The 24,335-nt window shown below is 34.4% G+C and overlaps 1 protein-coding gene and 1 pseudogene across 14 annotated transcripts in view; one reads left to right on the forward strand and one right to left on the reverse strand.

The window, feature by feature from the left end:
- The window catches only part of FNBP1 (formin binding protein 1), a 185,031-nt gene that overhangs the window by 51,461 nt on the left and 109,235 nt on the right, over positions 1–24,335 (reverse strand). For all 14 annotated transcript variants that reach the window (XM_074293852.1, XM_074293863.1, XM_074293857.1 and 11 more), the window contains one exon: positions 24,198–24,302. In XM_074293852.1, the coding sequence (XP_074149953.1) occupies positions 24,198–24,302 (105 nt within the window). The remainder of the gene's footprint in view (positions 1–24,197; positions 24,303–24,335) is intronic.
- LOC141556641 (heterogeneous nuclear ribonucleoprotein D-like pseudogene) lies at positions 2,650–22,659 on the forward strand (annotated as a pseudogene).

Genomic DNA, 24,335 nt, shown 5'->3' on the forward strand with positions numbered 1-24,335 from the left:
TATACATACTGACTCTAATCCCAACATTCTAATCACTCAATTACTCAATCTATTTGTTTCCCATTCAACCACTTCTAATCCTAGTGCCTTAATTTTGTCAGAACAGAAGTTTTTCCACTTTCAAGCAATCTTAGTTATGATTTTATCTTTTGTAATTCTCTCTGTCTCTGGTTAAGAATAGATCGACCACACCTAACTGTGAGAGGTATTTAGTCTATTTCTCTTGTAATTAAAAAAAAAACGATTGTTAATATTAATATGTGTATTGTAGAATATGGTGTAAAGTATTGGTTCAAGCCTAATTTCTACCAGAATGCTTTCTAGTTTTCCCAGAAATTAGCTTTTTCTATGTAATTTATATTTTATTTTTTCTTTTTAAAGCTTTTTATTTTCAAACATATGTACAGATAATTTGACAACATTGATCCTTGCATAGTCTTGTGTTTCAGATTTTCTCTCTTTCCCCCCACCCTCTCCCCTAGATGGCAGGCAACCCAATATATGTTAAACATGTTAAAATATGTGTTAAATCCAATATGTGTAAACTTATTTATACAACTCTCTTGCTGCACAAGGAAAATCAGATCAAAAGAAGAAAGCAAATGAGTAAGAAAACAAAATGCAAGCAAACAACAAAAAGAGTGAGAAGGTTATGTAGTGATCCACACAATCCTCTCTCTGGGTGTAGATGGCTCTCTTCATCACAAAATCATTGGAACTGGCATCAGTCATCTCATTGTTGGAAAGAGTCACATTCATCAGAATTGATCGTCGCATAATATTATTGTTGCTATGTACAGTGATCTGGTTCTGCTCATTTCACTTATTATAATTTATATTTTCTAATTTTACCAAACATGTTATTAAATTATATTATTGCTAATCTTCCCTTATCTAGTTTGTTCCATTGATTTAACTCTATTTTTAAAGTAATACCAACTAGTTTTGATAATTGCTGTGCTATAATGGAGGCCTAAAAGAACTCTTTCTTGGTTCCCCCAATTTTGGGGTACCTCCTCAAATTTTTATTTTTATTTTTCTGCCACATTAAAAAGAGCTATAAATGTTTTTATACATTATTAGAGTTTGGTTGCTAAGGATTAATCCTTCTCTTTATCTATCCTCTTTCCCATTTTCTCCATTTCTCCCCTTTTCCTTCTCATTTCCTTAATGAACTAAATCTATTTCTGTACCCAAATGAATATGTGTGTTTAAATGTTCTTCCTTCTTCTGACCAGTCATAGAAAAATGAGGTATCAGTCACCAAGTATCAATTATTTTCCTCAACCCATTCCTCATTTGTATGAATGTCTACTTGTTCACCCTGATTATATGAAATAATTTTGCCTTAATCTTCTTTTCCTCCTCAGTGTATTCCTTTTCTTTTTCCGTTCTTTTGTTTTACTTTCTTCAACTTTATTTTTTAAATATATTTTTTCTTATTTTAAACTTAAATAAAAATTGAGAAAAGAAAAAAACCAACACAATAACATTGCCATGTACACAGCAGAACACAGAAGAGGCTCTAATGTAAAACACAAAATTTTCATTTCAAGAAAATCTATGTAATAAATATTATTGTTTTCAAAACTACCCAGCTTTTCTTTACTTCCTTGTTGGTTTTCTTTTGTTCTCTGCTGTATACTTTTTACTTAATTTTTTCCCTCTCCCCCAAGAAGGCTACAATTAAACATGTATATATGATGGGGGTTGAGATTCCTTTCTAATTGCCTAACCCATGGCTGACCTTGATTCACAAATTCTGGTCAAAGGCACCCTTTGAATATCTGGGTCCAGCTCCACCATCAGGTCAGCTTCCCCCAGCCCTCACCTTATCTGAGCTAACTGAAAAGCCCGCCGAGAACTTAGGGGTACCACCTATCATCTTCTAGATATAAAAAGGGCCAAGCCAGAGCCCTCTTCGCAGAAGCCTTCCCATCCAACACATGGTATCCTTCCAGCCATGTAAGGGTTCCTGCCCACCCAGCAGCCACCTTTGGCCCTGGTATTTTTCTAACTTTACTTCCAAATTCCTACAATAAACCTTTTTATTTATCAATCTAGGTTTTTGGGCCTTTAAATTCATTTTACAGGGGACACTGCGCCTCATGGGATTATCTGTGCACCGAGAAATGGGGTTCCCCCTTTCCTTTCCCTCATTAATTGGTGGCTCGCCCAGGGACCCCAAAAATTGTTACCCTGAAAACTAACAACCTTTTCAGGTCTCTTAGAACCAATTTTCATCCTTAGCAGTTTCAAGCAGCTTCTGGGAAGAATATCTGTGTTCCTACCCTCATCTCACTCTATCTCTAAAACATAGGGCACCCAGACCAGGTTTAGGGTGTGAACAAAGTCTCCCGTGGAGACTATTTCTTTTTTCATCTCACTCTGCCTCTAGAAGTCGCTTCTAGAGCCAAGGCATTTCTAATCCCTTTATCTCGCCAGAAAAGCCTGCCCACAGGCTGCAACTCCGACACACAGGAGAGTCTCTCTTCACCCCTCCCCCCACCATATGGCTGTTCATTCTGAGGACCCCATCCCTCTCCGGGGTCCCAGGCCAGTAGTCTCCTTGATCTCTTCTGGGGGAAATATTTGTATTTGAGCCCCTCTCACACTCCACCGTAGTGGTCAGGCTGTAGCCACAAGGAGATGGTCAATGGATCAGGCAAATTTGGAGATGTGTCTCTACCCAACTGCGTGAGCCTTCACCTTTGCCACCAAAGCAGCACTGGGTAAGATAACATCTCTCCCTTCCCCCATCCTCTCTCTTTTCCAATCTCTCCCATGTGGCTTAACCTGCCATTTAAATGCTCCCATCCTGTCCCCTTCTTGGGGTACAGTGGGGAGATTTGGGGACTCTTTTCAAGATCTCTAGGAACACCCTCCCATAGCTTTTACCTGGCTCTTAAAGGAGCCATGACTTCCAGTGCTCTCAGAGAACTAGCTTGTCCCATACCTTTTAAAATGGGACTTGGTTTCCTGCATTAAACCATGCTCTCTAGGCTGGATTTTAAAACTGCCCATTTTCTTTGAAAGCCTAAGGGCATACTTACTTGCTCTCTAAAGCCTAGAAACTAGCTGCTCAAGCCTTTTTCTCTGTCTCAGCTCTCTCCTATTCTTCTGGATTGGCATCCTATGCCCCATATATGGCTAATAATTAAGGGCTTCTTTTCTGAAATGCAGCTTTGGCCATGCTGTCATTTCAGAAAGGACATCTTTGTAATTTTGGCTGGGGAACAAAGTCTGAATCCAGGCAAATTAATTGTTAAGAGAGTGAAAATAGTTTCTTTTATCTTTTTCTCATCCTGGCTGCAGCGGGAGGAGAATTAAGAGATTGAAACTATTTAAAAAAAAAAAAAAAAAAAAAACACTCCTTAACTACTTTTAATTTGGCGCCTCGCTAGATTCTTTCTCTGTTCTGCTGTGCAACAGTTCTTTTCTCTCTACTCGCCCAACCCCCAACTTGCTTCAGGAGCCGCTTAACTTGAATTAGGGTCTGACCTTTCTAAATGCCCCAAACGCCCCCACCCCCTAATTACTAGAAGATGGGTGGGGGTAGGGTCTTTTGTCTTTGACTCACTATTCTCTGCATTAATGCTAGCTGCCTTCCCCTCCCTCTGCCTCTTCTAACAGAGTAGAGAGGGGTCACGTGGGATTTCTCTTCCACAGAAAAGGTTTTAAGATGGGCCCTCTCGTTAAAACTGGGGGACTCACTAAACTGTTTGACTATTGTTCTATATGAGAAAATAGCAATAGTTATATAAACCTGTTTAACTATTGCTGCATAAAACTGTTTACTATTGCAGTTTCAGGAAATTTACTAGTCTGTTATGTATAATCGGATGATTTCTGTAAACAGGGGAGGAAGGAAACAGATTTCAATTGGTCAGGAAATTGGGAAAAACTGATGTTTTATTTCAGTTCAGGCCAAATTGGAAACTATTTTACTCCTTGCTTAAAATTTGCTAGACTATGATTGGCTAGCTTATGTTTTAACTTTGAAATCCCTTATTCAGTCTTTGGGATTATTCTTTAAAAACAATCAAAATCAGACACCTGTCCTAGGACTGGCAGTCTCTCTGTTTCTCCACCCCTGTTACCCCATTTCCTTAATTAGTATTTCAGCATTTCGAGATCAGAACTCTAATGGTTGGGGTGGACCGTCTTGGTCTAATTGCATAATTTACTCAGAAATCTGTCCTCCCTAGAGAGAGAGAGAGAGAGAGAGAATGAAGCTCTCAAACTCCATTTTTTGTCTCTCTCAGAGCCCCTGACTTGGGGTGCCTTCTCAGGGTAGCAGGACTGCCTGAGTACTGCTACATAGCAGACACTGAGTCAAATGCACAAATGACCACAGACCTAAAGACTGCCCATCTCTGGCTGAGATGCCCTCCAACTGCAGAGATTCAAACAGGAGGCATGTGTCTCTCTGAATAAGAAGTGCTGTTCTATGCTAATAGTTCTGGGGTTATCGGGGAGAAACTTCTCCTTGCCAAAAGTCCTTGCACTTTCTAGTTTTAGTCTGGTTTGTTTTATTGTCCTGACTCAAGTTTTCCTAGTTATCCTGACTCAGTTTCCCTGCCTTTTAGTTCTGCAAAACCTCCCTGTGCCTCTTTATTAGAATACTTGATAAGTTCTTATGTTTCAGAATAGCAGAATGCCTCTCCCATCCCAAGCTATGTGAATGCCTTATCAAGATGCTGTCTCCATTGATTATGTCATCTCTCTAGAAATCAATTCCAATATTGCTCTCATCTCTATTAGGTAACACAAACCCCCCACACTCTATCAGAGAGGTGAAACAGCTCAATTTCCCGGGACTTGATTGACGTTGTCTGGAGCTCTACGTTCAAGCCAAACATTGCTCATTGAGACGTCATGGCATACCTCTGGCGAAATAAAAGTTTTTTTGTCGTATTTCTCTCTCTTTTAGGGATGCCTAAAGGGAATGAAAGCTATAGAGTTGGGGTCTGGTTACTGCCTCTCAATAAACTCCACTGAACAGATTAACTAATCTCTCTCCACCCACCTTAACAGGGCTTCCCTGCTGTTAGGACACGCCCAGCAAAGCTAGCCCCTTTGAATCGAAAAGGTTGGGAAAAGAGCAATATTCAAACTTAGCCTGGGTTTCTGTGAATGCCATCCATACTTCCGTAGGATTTATTTCTAAAAGCTTAACTGCTAACTTCTTGAATTCTCTTATGTGGAATTAGACATTCTGTATATGATTGTATTTGCATTGGGTATTTTAAAGCAAACTGATTTATATCTACTTGGATATGAACTCATTGGGACAAATTCCTTATTGTTATCAATATAAGGTTATGATAAATATTTGGTTAGAATTTATGTTCTTGCATTTTTTTTCTCATGTAACTGGTTTTAAGATCAGAGTAATAGTCAATAGAAATTGTTAATGCAATTCAATTATGTCATACCTTGCTGTTTCCAGCCTGATTATATGTAATCATTGTATCCTAAATGCTTGGGCAAATAAGCATTTAGTCTGGTCATCTGTCTGCTACTGGACAACGGACAACTAATAGAGATCTGTAAGACCAAAATTAATTTCTAACACCTGTTGGTTTCCCTTTATCTTAATCTGAGACTCTCAGTTCTCTCCTCAGGGCAACTCTGCCTCCAGACACTCAGAAAGAATCAGAGATGCCCTTTAAATGCAAATCTCTTCTAGATTTAAGCCTTAGAAGACCCCAGTCTCTGTCCTGAATTCGAGCAGGAGGAACTGACTTCTCACCATCACAGAACACCACAAGGGTTGAACTGGCCCCCCCAGCGTCCTGCTCCCTGGTAGGAATTTGAGGTCTGGCCCTGTTTCCCTTTTATCTCAGGACAGCCAGAACACCTCAGGGGCTGGTAAGCTGGGTAGGCTATGCTAATATTTTTCACCCCTCCTCCATAAAGAGTGGGGAAACTAGATAGGAAAAGATTCAGGATCTTTGCTTATTGAATAACTAACTCTCTTCAAGAAAAACAGCAGTTTTTCCAACAATTCCAAGAGCTTAAACTGCATTCTTATCTTGATCTGCAGCTCTGACAATTGGGGATATACCCATCCTTAGACCCTGCCTTACAAAAGAGCAGTGGTTCATTAAATCTACTAGGTATCAAGGCCTCTTGCCTCCCCTGAAGACTCAGAAGAGTCCACACCTGTTAATCCCAACCCCAAGAGAAATTAGCTTTCCTGGAAATTAAGGGTGAAAGAGCTAGGCTACAAATAATCTTTTCTCAGCATTTTCTCCTATTTCTCTTTGATAATTAGATGGGCTATCAGACAAACAGCCCACAGAAGGGACCTGATGCATTTCTTGCTAAAGGTCCCATTCTCCTGAATGTTACCTTCTCTACCCTGGATGACACCCCATTTTTAATCTGTTCCCGAGATCTGTTTTCTCTAGGCTTCACACTTTGGATTCTCAGCTGGCCTTTCAGCCTGGAGAACAGTGACTGGGGACAACTGACTGGGACACCTCCTCGATGCCCTGCCATCCCCCACACCTCACACCTCACCTCCTGGCATGAAACCCTAATCTCTACGACCCTTGTCAGCTCGAAGCAGTTAAAGAGGAGATTGATGCCCCTTTTCCCACATGCATCTGGAGGCGATGGTTTGAGGGGGGAACAAGATGAGGGGACCCCGCTACTCTGAAGATCTTTGGAGAAAATCTTCAGCCTTTCCTTAAAGGAAGGACAGTGTCCCATATTTTCTTTTTTTTCTTAAATGAATTTAAGTCTCAACTGTTTAAGGGGGGAACTGAGGGGGTTTGAGATTCCTTTCTAATTGCCCAACCCATGGCTGACCTTGATTCACAAATCCTGGTCAAAGGTACCCTTTGAATATCCGGGCCCAGCCCTACCATCAGCTCAGCTTCCCCCAGCCCTCACCTTATCTGAGCTAACTGAAAAGCCTTCTGAGAACTTAGGGGTACCACCCATCATCTTCTAGATATAAAAAGGGCCAAGCCGGAGCCCTCCCATCCAACACATGGTATCCTTCCAGCCATGTAAGGGTTCCTGCCCCGCCCAGCGGCCACCTTTGGCCCTGGCATCTTTCTAACTTAACTTTACTTCCAAATTCCTACAATAAACCTTTTTATTTATCAATCTAGGTTTTTGGGCCTGTAAATTCACTTTACAGGAGACACTGCACCTCATGGGATTATCTACGTGCTGAGAAATGGGGTTCCCCCTTTCTTTTCCCTCATTATATATACATAGATATCTACAAACAGAAATAATTAAGATCATACTATTGATGTAATATGAAAACCTAAAACTTTTGGTTTTAGAGTCTGCCTCAGGAAACCCCTACCCCTAATCTATCTGATTCTGAATAGACTATTTCTGAGTTCATTGCTGACTGATGATGTGGTCAGTCAGTGATAATCAAATTTCAAAGATGACACCCCCTCAATCTGAAGACTACTTCCTAGCCCTATCCTTGGGCTACAGATTTAATATGCCAATAATAGATTCCCTAGCTTAGCCTAGCTGATTAGCATAACTGTGATAGAAGCTGGATAAAAATGACTCCTTGGTTCTGTTTCTTTACTGGATTCCCTTAGAATTCAGTCCAATTTGTATACATTACTTTCAATAAAACTTTGTCCCTTGACTAGAAAATGGGTTCAAGCCTGAAAATTCTTTTGAGACATCTCGCAACAATGGTCTGGGACTTTTGTAGTCCCCCCTCTTTCCCAACCTCAACACTATGATTATTTCCAGCAGTCTTCTATTTCTCTGAAGGTGGATAGCATCTTCCTTCACAGGTCCAAATCTAAATCAACCAGCTCATTATTTCCTATACTACAGCAATATTCCAACCCAATTACTTCCTATCTGAGAGATTGTTTATGAAAGTTCCCCCCCCTCAATTTTCTGAATTCCTTGTATCCTTGGTTGCATAGGTTTTATTTATACAAGAAAATTTGACTTTAAAATAATTAGAAACATCCTTTTTTGTTTCAACAATGCTTCATAATATAGTGAAAAGTCTGATACTGTTGAATCTACTTCCTTTATGTCTTTGAAGTTTTTTCGTTTCCAAATGACCTTTTTTTATTCCAAATGAACTTTTTTTTTTAGTAATCCAGTTGGGATGATATTGAATAGATTAATTAAAATAGTCATTTTAATTATTATATTGGTTTTACCTACCCATGAACAACAAATACTACTTCAATTATTTACTTCAGTTTATTTGTATAAGATGTATTTCATGTTTATGTTCATATAGTTCCTGTGTCTGTTTTGCAACTATATCTCACTTTTCAATCTACACTATCACAAAAAGAGATGCTATAAAGATTTCTGTACATATGTATCCATTTCCTTCATTTCGGTCTTTTGGGGACATAATAGTAATGGTAATTCTGGATGTCAAACGGTATGCACAATTTTGGGCATAGTTCCAAATTGTTCTCCAGAATGGTTGTACTAGTTTAAAACTCCACCAAGAGTGCACTACCAGCATTTTTCATTTTCCTTTCTTATGACTGGCTAATCTGATAGGTGTGAGGTTGTAACTCAAAAGTTGTTTCAGTCGTGACTATAGCAATTTTGTCTTTAATTTCTTCTTCTCAAGCTGCTTGTCCATATTATTTGACCAGGTATCAACTGTGGAATGGTCTTTATTTTTATAAATGTAACCTAGTTTCTTAAATAGTTGAGAAATGAAACCTGTATCAGAAAAAACTTGCTGTGTGACATAATTTATATATGTGCTGTTATGTAAAATAATTTCCATATTATTCAACAATTGTTGAAAGAAGAAATGGATCAAAAGGAAAAAAATACCATGAAAAACATTAAGATAAATGAAAAAAAAAAAAAAAAAAAAAAAAGCTGCTTTAGTCTGCAGTCAGAGTCCATCAGCTTGGATCATTGTGCTGAGAAAAGCTAAGTTATTCATAGATGATCATCACACAATGTTGCTGATGCAGTACATGATGTTTTCCTGGTTCTGTTCATTTCACTTTGCATAAGTTCATATACGTCTTTCTAGGTTTTTCAGAAATCTGTCTGTTCATACTTTTTTTTTTTTTTTTTTTTTTTGACTGAGGCAACTGGGGCTAAGTGACTTGCCCAGAGTCACATAATTAGGACATATTAAGTGCCTGAGATCACATTTGAACTCAGGTCCTCCTGGCTTCAGGGCTGTTGCTCTATCCACTGCACCACCTAGCTGTACCCATGTTCATACTTTCTTATTGCACAATGCTACTCCATTATGTTCATAAACCACAGCTTCTTTAGTCATTCCTCAACTGAAGAGCATTACTTCAATTTCCAATTCTTTGCCATCATGAAAAGGGCTGCTATGCAAATTTCTGGACATTTAGGCCTTTTCCCCTTTTTAATGATCTTTTTGGTATGCACAATAGTGGTACTGCTAGATCAAAGGATATGCACAGTTTGGTTGTTGTCTCAAAAGAAGAACTGTAAACTATCTGCAACCTTATGAAATAATGCTCAATCTAAATCATTAATAAAGAAATAATAAAGAAAACAACCCTAAGGTTTCACCCTCACACTCTGTAACTACGTAAAAATGATCAAAAATGGCAAATAATCAATGTTAGAGAGCTTGTGAAGTAATAAGCATACTGAAATATTGTTGTGGAGCTTTGAAATTAAGTATAAACATTTGGAAAGTTATTTGGAATTATACAAATAAAGTACCTAAAATGTCTATACCTTTTAAACCCATTCTCCATTGCTGGAATTGAACCCCATGGAAGCCAGTGATAATGAGACAACAATTTTTTTAGATATAGCCAATGTATTTTGATCATTTTCAATGACTTTACATGTTTGTAATAGGTTTAGTTTTTCTTTTGTTTTTCATTGGGTCAAAGGGAAAGAGGGTGAGAAGGTGGATTTTGGCTGATTTAAATCTATAAAACATTTTAAAAATAAATTAATTAATTAAAAAGAAGAAAGTGTCTTTTCAAGTATATGGATAAGAGTTCATGATCAAAGAAGGAATAGAGAGGAATGCAAAAGGGAAAGTGAATACTTTTTTTAAAATTACATCATACTAATTTTTTTTGCCCAAAATAAATCTAATGAAGTTAAAAACTTTGAAGAGAAATAGGAAAAAAATCTTTGCAGCAAGTTTTTGTAATAAAGGCTTCATAAAATTTATAAGAATAAGAACCATTGTCCAGTAGATAAGTGGTGAAAGGATAAGGAAGAAACCTATTTAGAGTCGTTTGAAAAATTACTCCAAATAAAGAAATGCAAATTAGAACAATTCTAAGATTCCACCTTACATCCTTCAAATTGGCAAAAATGATTCCAAAAAAATGAAATGGTGAAGGATTATAGGGAAATCATGCACTATGAAGCACTATGGAGAGCAGTGAAGTAGTATATATAGTATTTAATCCTTTGTTACTATAACGTAGCAGTACCTGTCATGTAGGGCTATTATAAGAATCAAACGGATATTCACTTAGCACAGTGTCTGGCACATCATAAATACTATGTATGTGTTTATTTTCTTTTCCCTTCATACCTTTAGACTAGCTGTCCCCTATGCCTGGAATGCCCTTCCCCTTTACTTTCATTTTTCAAAATCCCTTTTTCCTTTCAAGGTTTAGTTCAAATGTCACATTCTATTTTTTATATAATTTTTATTTTTTATTTATTAGTCAATTAATAAATGTTAATTTTTTTCTTTCTCTCCTTGCTCCAATAACATTGAAAAAAAAATGTTTGTCTCATTTTGCACCTTGAGTTCATCACCTCTCAGGAAACTGGGTTTCCTTTTTCTTCATTGTTGGATCTCTGCCTTTGATTTATAAAGAAGCTTGTGAAACAGAAGGAGCATGTCTGGCTCCAGTGTTCTAGTTTTGGTGCAATCTGCTTCTGTTTGCTTCTTCTTTTCCCTCTTCTTCATTGAGTCCAATCACAAGCTATCCTTTGTCTATTCTTTTAAACCTCTTTGTGATCCAACCTGAAAAGCTTAACAAGTTTGGAGTGACAGAACTGCAGGCTCCTCTTGGATCAGGGTTTCCTAACATGGTATCCTCTGCAGATTCTAGACTGTGCTGGAAGCTGGAACTAAGACTCCCCCACTATTTGTTCTTTCTAGGTCACAATCATACAAATGCAATTTGGTTTTGAACTTGCTCAATGCATAGACTAATTTAGCTCATAACAGCTCCTCATCCTGGAATGCCAACTCTTAGCTCTGGTCACCTTCTCATACTACCCTAGATCACTAGGGGTAAAATGGATAGACTTTCCACCTTATGGGTCTTGGACTTACACTAATTTAAAGCTTACAAACTGAATAATGTTAACTCTGATGAAATGTTTTAACTTACCATATTTCATTACTAGTATATGCTAGCTACCTTATCAACATTCAAAATTATAGTTATCTTAAAATTTCCTTAGTATAGAGATTAAAAAAATTTTAAGCTCGCTGTTTTAAGAGTTTTTTGAATAATTAAAAGAAAAACTAGAAAGCATAAAGTTGTTCTCTAATTTGATTTCCAATTGCCATAGTTTTATGAACTTTCAAGTACGTGATTCCTTCTATATTCCATTCCTGCTTGTTTCACAATAGGACACTATCCAATTTTACAAACACTTTATTACAAATCATATAGTAGAGGACAAAGAAAAAAATTGCTCATTTCAAGACAAGATTAAAAATCAGAAACCAACAGCAAAATGTTCTACATAGATATGGAGACCTAAAAAAAAAAAACAAAAAACAAAAAAACCTCACAGAGATATGACTGCTTACAGGATGTACATTAAAAAAACAGAGCAAAAATTTTTCCTAGAGTCTTCAGCTGACTCCAGCCAAAATCTATTTTTTTTTTTTTTTAAAGAACACAATTAGAGAATCTAAATTGTATTTATACTGTTGATTCTTGGAAGAACTATGACATTTTTCTGACAATATTATTTGATTTCCCCTCCCCCTAAATAAAATATTAGGAAAAAAAGTGGAAACATCAAAATGCATTTGCAGAGATGATTTCCTGCATTGAAATTAACCACTTCTCTTTTAAAAGCAAATGCAAGACTTTCTTAAAAAATAAAATAAAATAAAACAATACCCTAATGTAAATAATTTGTTAACATTTCCAATTGACTATATCACAGAAATGGGGGAGAGGGAAAGAGAAAAATTTAAGGTGCCAAATTATACCATAAAAATGTCAACCTAATAGAACCAAAGAAACAAAAAATCTCGTACAACTCCTTATTTGTAGAATAACAAATACCCAAGAACTACAAATTGTTTCCCCAAATGGTCAAAAAATTTGACACACGCTTTTTGTTAAAGCAGTACTAAATCTAAGCTGCTACCTGGTAAATATTAAGCATTTTCCCTCCCTCCATCCCTCTCCCTCTGTCTCTCCCTCCCTCCCTTTCCCTCCTTTCTTCCCTTCCTTTCTCTTTCTCTCCCTCCCTTCTTCCCTTCCTTTCTCTCTCCCTCTTTCTCCCTTCCTCCCTTCCTTTCTCTCTCTCTCCCTCCCCCCTAAGTACTTTGGATTAATTTCTTTTTGGGGGCTATTTGGAAGATTAATTATTCTAATTAATTTCCTTTATCACTTTCAGCTTAACTCTGCTTGAATTCTCACCTAAATAAATAGTATTTACTTTATTTAAAAAATGTTTTCTTATCCCATTTCTTCTTCAGAAGTCTAATCACTTTCAGCTCAATTCCAATAAACTCATGATGGGAGAGAGCCTTTTGCATCCAGAGAGAGGATTATGGGGACTGAATGTGGATCACAACATAGTATTTTCACTATTGTTGTTGTTTGTTTGCTTGTTTTTGTCTTTCTCATTTTTCTCCCTTTTGATCTGATTTTTTTTAATGCATCATGATAAATATGGAAATATATTTGGCACATGCTAATGTGCCAGAAAAATGGCAAATTTAACCTATATTGAATTACTTACTATTTAAGGGAAGGGAGGGAGCAAAATTTGGAACATAGGTTTCTCAAGATAAATGTTGAAAACTATCTTTGCATGTATTTTGAAAAATTAAAAGCTAATAGTATATGAAAAAGAAGTCTAATCATTACTGCAAAGTAAATTCAAGAACCATCCTCCTTCTGCAAAGATATTTATATTCATGAAGGATTTAAAAGTCTAAATATTTTAGATCTTCACTAAAAATGGATAAGAATATATATATATATATATATATATATAAAGTATAAGAATTGATTTTTAATATGTTTATCATAAATTGAGTCTATAAGTAGATCAAAATAAATTTTAAATTTACTTCCAGGCTCTTTGATATAAAAAAATAGGTTATTTCCCCAAATCAAAGGTTATATAATGAAGTGTCTTTCTCAAGTTCAAAAATAAGAGGAACCATCACAATATAGAAGAATTCCTTCTTAATCAATTCACAGTAGTGTACTGATTTTGAAAGTCGGGTTTGTTTGTTTTTTTTTGGTTTTTTTTTTTGGCAGTTTTAGAGATTGAAACTCTGAAATTGATATTATAGTTTCAAAAAATAATTCAAGCTACTTATAATTTCTTCAGATAATTGTAACCACCAACTAGAGTTGATGCTAAACAATATCCCATTTTGCACTTGGAAATTATGTAACAGCAAGGAGTCACAAGGCAAGGGTAAACAAGACAAAGGGTATTATTCACTGTCTGACATGGTTTAACACATGCATTTAGAAAACACTGTTCTCTCTGTCCAGTAATATTATTTCACATTCCATTCATTTTCATAACCTTTTTTTTTTTTTTCTCTAATCCAAGTAAGAAGCAAATCAAGTATTCAACCAAGGCCAGCAATTAAACTAAGTAATACTTTCTGCTTATGGTAATCCAATATAGTGCTCTCTAAACTTTTTTGATCATCAAAAACACGAGTAAAGAATTTTTGAGCAATGCCTTCCTTGTTTTATATGCGGGAGAAATTTTGTACAAAGATTTCCCCCATGTAACGATTTCCTTTTTATTCTAGATACATCAATTTCATTTATGCAGAAACTTTTTAATTTATGAAATCAAAATCCTCTATTTCATTTTTTGCAATTGTCTTGTTAGTTAATAATATATCTCCTACTCATAGTTGTGAATGATTTATGATTTGCTTTTCCTTTAATTTGTTTAAGGATATATATGTTTAATGGTATAATATTCAGGTCACAAATCTATTTTGAATTTACTTTGGAATATATTATAAGTTGTTTGTCTCGATTTAATTTCTTCCAGATTGTTTTCTCATTTTCCCAGAAGTTCCTATCAAGTAGGAACTTCTTTTCAAATTAATTTTTGTTTTCAGGTTTCACAAACAAAGGGTTATTAAGTTTAATTATCTCTAATTCTTCTTTTACTAGTGTGCTTCATTGTTCTAGTTCTTTGTTTTTTAATCAGCTCCACAAGATTCTTATGAATATTGCTTTATTAAAAGTTTTGAGTTCTAGAAATGCTATTGTCTGTTTCTAACTTTTTCATTATTTCTCTTGTTTCTCTGCATGACTTTTGTCATTGCTTGAAAATGATAAAAGACAGAAATAGCCAGTGATGAAAGGAATACACAAACATAGGCACGCTAGCATTGCTGATGGCATACAATCATTATTTGTTTTAAATAATTCAATTATTTTACTTTCATTTCCAAATTTTCTCTCTCCCCTCCCTCTTTCCATTTACTGAGAAGGCAAGAAAAACAAAACCCATTGCAAATATATGCAAAACAAAAAATAAAGAAAATATGCTTCATTCTATACTCTTAATCCATCTGGAGGTAGTTGGCATTTTTCAACATGAGTCCTTCGGAATTACTGTAGATCACTGTGTTGAGCAAAACTGCTAAGTCTTTCACAATTGTTTTCCAGATTGTTCATTTTTACTTTGAATCAGTTTACCAAGTCTTTACAGGTTTTTCTGAAACCATTCCCTTCTTAGAGCACACGAGTTCTTCATCATATTCAGATGTCATATCTTGTTTAGCTTTTGCTCCATTAATGGGCAATACAATGCTTTCTTTGCCCCTACAAAAAGAACTGCTATAAACATTTTTTGTACATATGGATTCTTTTCTTTAATTTTTTTGGGGGTACAGATTTATTTGTGGTATTGCTGTGTCAAAAAGAAAGCACAGTTTAATAGCTTTTTGGGTACAGATCCAAATGAGTTTCTAGAATGGTTGCACTAGTTGACAACTCCACTGATAGTGCATTAACATAACTGTTTCCTAACATCTCCAGCATTTCTCATTTTACTTTTCTGGTCATCTCAATCAATCTTCTGTATGTGAAGTAGATTTATTTTAATTCTAATTTCCCTAATCATTAGTGATTCAGAGCATTTTTTCATATGCCTATCATAAGAACTTCTAAAAGTTCTAAAAAGACCTCTTTTTTCAACTGGTAAATGACTTTTATTCTTATAAATTTGACTCAGTTTGCCATATATAAAATAGTAATATGAGAAAACTTTATTAATAGGAAACTTTATGCAAGGTTCTGTACTAAATGCTAGTTCTTAGAAATGAGACTTAACAGAAAAACTTGATGCAAAGATTTCCCCTGAATTTCCTACTTTTCTTCTAAGTTTAGTTGCATTAGTTGTTTTTATTTTTATGTAATTAAAAGGACTCATTTTATTCTTCTGTGTATCTATTACTTGTTTGGTCATGAACACTTCCCCTATCCATACACCTGACAAGTTATTTATTGTTTTCCCATGCTACAATAATTTACTTTTGTCATATTTTATGTATAAATCATATACCCATTTAGAGATTATCTTCAGATATGATGTATGAAATTAACATGATATTGAATAAATAAATTAAGTAGTATTGTTACATTGATTTGGCCTGCCCATAAGTAATTACCTTTCCAGGTTGGTCAAATCTGTCTTTTTGTGAAAAGTGCTTTGGAATTGTTTTCATGTAGAGCCTGCTTATATTTTGGCAGACAGACTAGCATTTTATACTGTTTACACATTTTTTAAATAGAATTTATTTTTTTTTTCCTACTAGATTTTGTTGGTAAAATACAGAAAGGCAAATGATTTGTATAGGTCAATTTTTATCTCCAGGAACTTTGATAAGATTATTGTTTTAATTTTTTTGTTGACTCTGTAGGGTGCTATAAGTAAACCATTTTATCACCTGCAAAAAAGTGATATTTACATTTCCTCTTTGCCTATGCCTATTCCTTTAAAAGGAGTCTTTTTCATGTTATATTGCTATTACTAACATTTTAAGTACAATATTAAATAGAAATGTTAAGACTGGACAGGTTTACTTCACTCATGATCTTATTAAAAATGTTTCCAGATTATCCATAATACAAATGTTTGTTGCTATTGTTAGATACTACTTATAATTTTAAGAAAAGCTCCATTAATTCTTCTACATTGTTTCTGAATCCCTCCTTTTCATTTTTGACACTAATAATTTAGTTTTTCTCTCTTAAAAATCAAATCAGTCAATGTTTTAATCCATTTTATTGTCGATTTCAAAAAAATTGGCTTCTAGTTTTATTTATTGGTTCCATGAGCTTTTGTTTTCAAATTTATTAATCTATCTTTGAATTGTTAGGGCTTCTATTTTGGGAGTTTTATCTTTTCTTTTATTTATAAACATTTAGAGATATAATTATCTTTTAAGTACTGCTTTGGCAGTATCCATCAATTTTGATATGTTATCTTAATGATATCATAATTTAATGAAATTTATTATTAATGAAATGGTTGATTTTTCTTATGATTTATTCTTTGCCACACCCACTCTTTAGAATTAAGTTAAATTATTTAGTTTCCAATTAATTTTTATTTTAAGCTTCAAAGACCCATTAATAAATGTAATTGTCATTAGAGTCTGAAAAAGATGCATTTAAGATTTCTGTTTTTCTGCATATATGAGGTATTTATAATTAATGGTCAATATCTGCGAAGATGACAAGCACATTTGTATCCTCTTTTCTATTTTCATTGAATATTCTCCAGAGGTCTAGAATATCTAACTTTTCTTGGTTATTTTGTGGTTAGATTTTTCTAAGTCTTGGAGGAGCAAACTAAAGAGATTCATCAGTATTATAGTTTTATTGTTTTCTGTTCTCCTACAGTTCATTTAGCTATTGTTTTATAAATTTAGATGCTGTTCTTATTTCAGGTTCAAGTTACACATTTGGAGGCATTTATCAAGTAACCAGCTTTTTCATGTGTATATTTTAGTTCTCATCTGAACAGGGTCAAAATATAGAAATAACTTTGGTCCATATTGGATCTCTTTCCTTCTCAACACTTTGTTCACACTGTCTTTAGATTCTGCTAGTTTCAAGTAGGGTTTCTGAAATTGTTTTGAATAGACATGATTTCTTCCTCCTTTTGCCATCTTTTATCAGATGAACTAGAGAAGAATCTGGCTTTGAAAAGTAAACTTTAATATGAACAGACAATTTTCAGGTGAAAAAATTAAAGCCATTTCTAGTCATATGAGAAAATGCTCTAAATCACTATTGATTAGAGAAATGCAAATTAAAACAACTCTGAGGTACAACTTCACACCTTCTAGATTGGCTAAGATGACAGGAAAAAATAATTATAAATGTTAGATAGAATGTGGGAAAACTGGGACACTAATACATTGTTGGTGGAGTTGTGAAAATGGTCCAATCAATTTGGAACTATGGCCAAAAAGCTATCAAACTATGCATATCCTTTGATCCAACAATGTCTTTACTGGGTCTTTATTCCAAAGAGCTCCTTAAAAAAGGAAAAGAACCCACATATACAAAAATTTTTGTAACAGCTCTTTTGTGGTGGGAAAGAGCTAGAAACTGAGTGGATACCTATCAGCTGGGGGGTATGGCTGTATAAGTTTTGGTATATGAATATGGATTATTATTGTTCTGTAAGAAATGATCAGCAGGCTAATTTCAGAAAAGCCTGTGAACTAATACTAAGTGAAGTGAGTAGAACCAAGAGAACATTATACACAACAACAGCTAGATTATGTGTCTATCAACTATGATGGACTTGGCTGTTTTCAACAGGTGATTCAAGACAATTCCAATCTGATGGAGAGAGCCATCCACATCCAGAGAGAGGAGTATGATATTTGAAATGCATCACAGCATAATATTTTCATCTTTGTTATTGTTGTTTGCGTGCTTGTTTATTTTTTTTTTCTTCTCATTCCCTCCCCCCCTTTTGATCTGATTTTTCTTGTGCAGCATGATAAATGTGAAAATATGTGATTTGCACATTCAAATGTGAATTACACTTGTTTAACTTGTATCGCATTACTTGTTGTCTAGGGGAGGGGAAAGGTGGAGAGAGAGGGAGAAAAATATTGGAACACAAGTTTTGCAAGGGTGAATGTTGAAAATTATCTTTGCATGTGTGGTGAAAAATAAAAAGCTATTATTATTATTTTAAATGTTAAAATTTACTAGGGCTTTTAATTTGGTTACTTTTATATCGTCTTTTGCATTTTTTCTTTTTACTGAATTTTAATTTAAATTTCTTCATTTTCCCATATCTTTTTTTGGATGAAGCTATAGTGTCTATTGCTAATGTTTGTGTTATATGTGTGTAAATGGTATGGGAAAAGTATGTTTACAAATTAATTACATTTCACCCCCTGAAATGTCCAAATCTAATTAAAAGCCCTTTGCTGTTAAAATTCTATAACTGCCTAAGACATTAAACCTGTGTTATTATACATATTGCCTTTAATTCATTGCATGTTCACAGACTAGTAGTACATCTGTTTGTACAATAGCATAACTCTGAAGCTAGATTAAAATTATGCTAAGAAAAAATTAAATGCTTTATGAGACAAACACATGTATATTTAATAATGTATTGAAATTCCTTGTCTGTGGCACTTATTAAAGTTTTTAGATTTGTGTCTTTTTATTAGGTCTATTTTTCATTTTTCCACTCTGAGTTTATGGTCTCTACTTCTTTTACTTCAGCTGAAGCATAATAGATTCTTTTCCCCCTTTTATTTTAACTGTGTATTTTTCTGGTCCAAGTGTGTTTCTTTTTAACCCCTCCCATTTCTTTCAATCCCTTTCCCTCCTATTTATCTGCTGGCTAAGATGAATTTTGGTACCCTACTGTATGTACATGTATATTCTTCCCTCCTTTAATCAATTCAATTAATAGTGAGGTTTGCATATGGTCCACCCCATCACTGTCCTTTCTACTGTATAAATTCATCTTTGCATGCCTCATTTAAATGAGATAAAATTTTTCCCATTCTTCTTCTCATTTTCCTCTTTTTCCAACATACTCTTCTTATCTATCTTTAATTCTTCCTTTATGATCATTCAAACATAACAGAATCATAGCCAAGCCCTCAGATTCCCTGTAAGACACCTGATGATGAACTTCTCTCTCCATATAAGAATGTTAATAGTTTGTTTAATTCCTTATGACTACTCATTCATGTCTATTTCTTTATTCTTCTCTTCAACCTCATATTTGAATGTCAAATTTTCTACTCAGCTTTAGTCTTTTCACCACAAATGCTTGAAAGTTGACTTTTTTTTTTTAAATTAAAGATATATTTTTTTCTCTGTAGAAAAATAATTAGTTTTGCTGGGTAGGTTATTTTCAATTATATTTCTAAATCCTTTGCCTTCTAAAATAACCTATTTTAAGTTTTCAGTGTCCCCAAAATGATTATGATTCAGCATGAGGTCTGTTCACTGCCAAATTACTTGGAACTATGCAAATTTTTGACCCAGGTTTGAGTCTGTTGACTAGCACACGAATTTCTGGACTCAATCACTGTTAGCCTGAAGGGAGATTTTGTAGGTGCAGAGCAATTGAAATGATGACTCACTTTTGGTTTAGGAGTCCTGTCTTGGTTATTCCACTGAAGGTTTACATGGGACTAACAGCCATAATTGAGTTGCTGTTTAGCTCCTGGAAAGTCACACAGCTAAGTATAAGAAACTTATTTCTTGCACATTATACAGGTAAGTTCTCATTTACTTGTGACCACTCCTAATGTTGCTGGAACTGGGTAATGGGATAAATAGCTGAAAGATACTGCCCATTTCCACATTTACTGAGAAATCAGATTTACCCCCTGGGATCTCTTTCTATGCCTTAGTGACTCTTATCTTGTGCTTGGGATGTTCCTAGGTGATGTTGGTGCTGCACTCACTCTTGGCTAATCCCTCCTCAGTGTCTCTAGATTTCTCCCTTCCTTCCTTCCTAAGATACCCTGGGCTTAAAAAATGGCTCATATTACCTTTTCTTGGCTTTCCCAATTATAATTTGGTCTGGCACATTTGTTAAATTACTGTGGAAGAGATATTCTAAGTTAGCTAAGCAAAAATACTTCCTTTCACCCCAACCATCTTGAATCGTAATGCAAAATACGATTGTTTTGAAAAGCAAACTTTGCAAGTATGTAAATAAAGTGACTATAATGTCTATATGCTTTGACCTAGAGATGTCACTATTAGGCATAAGCTCCAAGGTTTAAATGGATAGTCTCTTATTAAAGAAAAGGTTCTTATAGTAATGCAGCACTTTTTGTGGCAGCAAAGAACTGGATGCAGATGGAAACACATGCTCATCAAATGGGGAATAGCTAAACTATAGTACATGTAAGAAATGGTCAAAATGATAAAATACAAAAAAGGATGAACAACTTACACAAACTTATGAAAATTAAATAAGTGGATTCAAGAACACAATATACACAATAACTACAACAAGAAAAATGGAAAGAATGACAAAGACAAAACAATTGAATCTTCACTGAATCTTCTCTGGATTTATTATAATAACTTCCTACGTTAGTCATGATCTGCCTGACTCTATCCTAATCTCTCCAAGCTTCTTCTTCTGCTCCTTGTCTTATTCTTCCCCAACCTATATATATATATATATATTATATAAAGTCTTACTTTATTATAATGTAAGATTTTAATTATGTTCAAAGCATTTAATACAATATCTGGATAAAAGTAAAGCATTTTAAATCACTGTTTGTATTGTTTTCTGATTTTACTTACTTCACTTTGCATCAATTCATCTAAGTTTTTCCATGCTTCACTATACTCACCAAAAAATTCACTATTTTAATAGCACAATGGCAACACATTGATATACTATAATTTGTTTAAACATTTCTAAATTGATGATCATTTATTTTGTTTCTAGTTCTTGGCTACTACAAAAAGTGCTGCTATAAATATTTTGAGTTCATGGGGCATGTATTTTAAAAATTAAACTTCTTGGAGTTATATGTTTAGCAGTGGAATTCCTGGGTGACAAAAGAGAGAGACAGCTTAGTCAAGTTGCTAACAGTTTATAATTCTTATTTTGAAAAAAACTTTGATTATATCCTTTGACTACAAATCTTCTGGGCAATAAATTTTGATCTTATATATTTGTTAACTGTTTATAAGTTTGGGTATCATACCTTTAACAGAGATATTTGAAGCAAAGATTTCTCTACCAATTGCTTATTCTAGTAGCATTAAGTTTGCTCATTCAAAAGTTTTTCAATTTCACATAATCAGGTATCTATTTTGTCTTTTGTAATTGTCTATCACTTGTATAGTTAAGAATTCAACTCCTACAAATAATTAATACTTACATTCTAAAAATAAAGTTACAAAAATAAAAAATAAGAACAAAGCAATAGCATTTCTACATGGCAACAACAAAATCCACAAAACAATATTAAGAAATGAAGTACCATTTAAAATAACTAGAAAGTGCACAATTAATCTTAGCACCCATCTACAAAACACACAAATACAAAGATATTCCTTAAAAGAAATAGAAAAAAATAATAAAAAAAAAGAAATAGCGAATACTCTTCTACTGCCATTTAAAATTCAGCTTCATACAATATGCAACTGCACATCCTCTCCAAGTCATGTGCCTTCAGCTGACAACCCCACCACCATGGAGGATGTGAATGAGTACAGCAATATGGAGGAATTTGCCAAGTGCTCCAAAAATCAATGTAAGCAAGAATCAGCAAGATGACAATAAAACATTTATTGGAGGAGTAAGTTAAAATATGAAGAAAGATCTCACTGAATACCTATCACACTTTGGAGACTACACAATTAAAATAGATACCATCACAGGAAGACTGAGGTAATTTGGATTTGTGTTTTTCAAAGATGCTGCCAGTGTCAAAAATGTCTTGGAAATTAAAGAACACAAGCTGGATGGTAAATTGATAGACCCTCAAAGGGCTAAAGTTTTAAAGAGAAAGGAGCCTCCCCCAAAAGTATTTGTTGGTAGACTGAGCCCAGGTACATCTAAAGAATAAGTCAAATAATTGGAGCATTTGAACAGATTGAGAATACTGAACTTCCTATGGACAAATCAAATGAAAGAAGAGGATTTTGTTTTATCATATATACAGATAAAGAACCAATAAAGAAATTACAAGAAAATAGATATCAGATTAATTCTGGGAAATGTGAAATTAAAGTTTTCCAACCCAAAGAAGTATGCAATCAGCAACAGCAACTACAAAAAGGAGACAGAGGGGGTGATGCAGCTGGCAGATGCGGTGGGACTAGGGGTTGTGGCCAAGGTCAGAGTCAAAACTGGAACCAAGGATTTAATATTTATTATGATCAAGGATATGTAAATTACAATAGTGCCTATGGTGGTGATTAAAAGTATACTGGTTCGTGTGCAAAAATGTTTGTGGCAGCCCTTTTTGTAGTGATAAGAAACTGAAAACTGAGAAGATGCCCATCAGTTGGAGAATGGCTGAATAAATTATAGTATATGAATGTTATGGAATTATTATTGTTTTGTAAGAAACAACCAACAGGAGGATTTCAGAGAGGCCTGGAGAGACTTAACATGAACAGATGCAAAGTGAAATGAGCAGAACCAGGAGATCATTATACATAGCAACAACAAGACAAGATTATACAATGATCAACTCTGATGGATAAGGCTCTTCTTAACAATGAGACGATTCAGGCTAGTTCCAATGATCTTGTGATGATGAGAGCCATCTACACCCAGAGAGAGGGCTAAGGGAACAGAGTGGGGATTACAATGTGACATTTTCACTTCTTTTGTTATTGTTTGCTTGGATTTTATTTTCTTTCTCTCTTTTTTTTCCCTTTTTGAGCTGATTCTTCTTGTGCAACAAGATAATTGTATAAATATGTATGCCTATATTCGATTTACATATATTTTTTACCATGTTTAACATATATTGGCTTACTTGCCATATAGGAGAGAGAGCAGGGAGAAGGAGGAGGAAGTTGGAATACAAGATTTTGCAAGGGTCAATGGTGAAAATTATTCTTGCATGAGTTTTGAAAATAAAAAGCATCAATTAAAAAATACTATAATGGTTATGGCAGATATGATTATACTGGGTATAATTATCAGAACTTTGGATACAGAATGCAGACCATAGTGGTCCACACAGCACTAGGTGGTGATAATCATGAAAACAATTGGCAACCATATTAAAAAGAGGACTTGGATAAAACAGGTGCAGATGCTTACAGCAGCTTACCTTGCAGAATGATCATATTGAATGAGAGTAGTCTTCTTTTGATCTGAGTTGACTATTTTGTTTTAGAGTTTTAGAGTACGTGACACGACTGTGTCCAGTTGTATATAATGGCTGATTTTGTTTTCTTATTTTTGTTTTGTCCTTTGCCATCTGTTATGACGGGGTGGATTTGTGCTTATTTAAATCTTATTTGTATAATTTCATGTTAAATGATTCTCAAAAATAAATTATTTATGATTGTTAAAAAAAAAAAGTAAAGAAAGAATAACAAATCAATTGGAGGGATATTCAATGCTTGTGTTTAGTACATGGGGAATTCTTGCTTTATTTGGCAATCAACTCTTTAACAAGAAAGGTTGGGGTTTTTTTTTGGGGGGAGGGAGATTATTAAGGTCAGCCTCCTTATATACTTTTCACATTTGGTACCAAAATACTTCTCCTTTTTTCTTATTGCTAATACAAACAATAAATATATTTCCCAAATTCACAATGGTGAGAACTACTGAATTTAAATCCCACAACTTAAAGTAATAACAAGAAAGGAGAAACATCATAAATAATGTACTTTCTGTGGTTTATGAAAGTAAAACTTTGGGCAGAACTGATTCAAGATAATGACAAATAGTGACAAAGATTAATAGGGAAGTGAAAGAAAAAATATGACAGATTATACCTTTTCAACATCTGCTTTTGTAACATTAATGTCAGCATCCATTTTTTCAAAATACTGTTGTGCTCTGTCAGCTTCTTTGCAATCTCTCTCAAATCGTCGTTTACTCTAAAAGCCAAAAAGAAAAATGCAGTTAATTAT

Source organism: Sminthopsis crassicaudata, chromosome 2 (assembly GCF_048593235.1).
Source record: "Sminthopsis crassicaudata isolate SCR6 chromosome 2, ASM4859323v1, whole genome shotgun sequence".
Taxonomy (NCBI): Eukaryota; Metazoa; Chordata; class Mammalia; order Dasyuromorphia; family Dasyuridae; genus Sminthopsis; species Sminthopsis crassicaudata.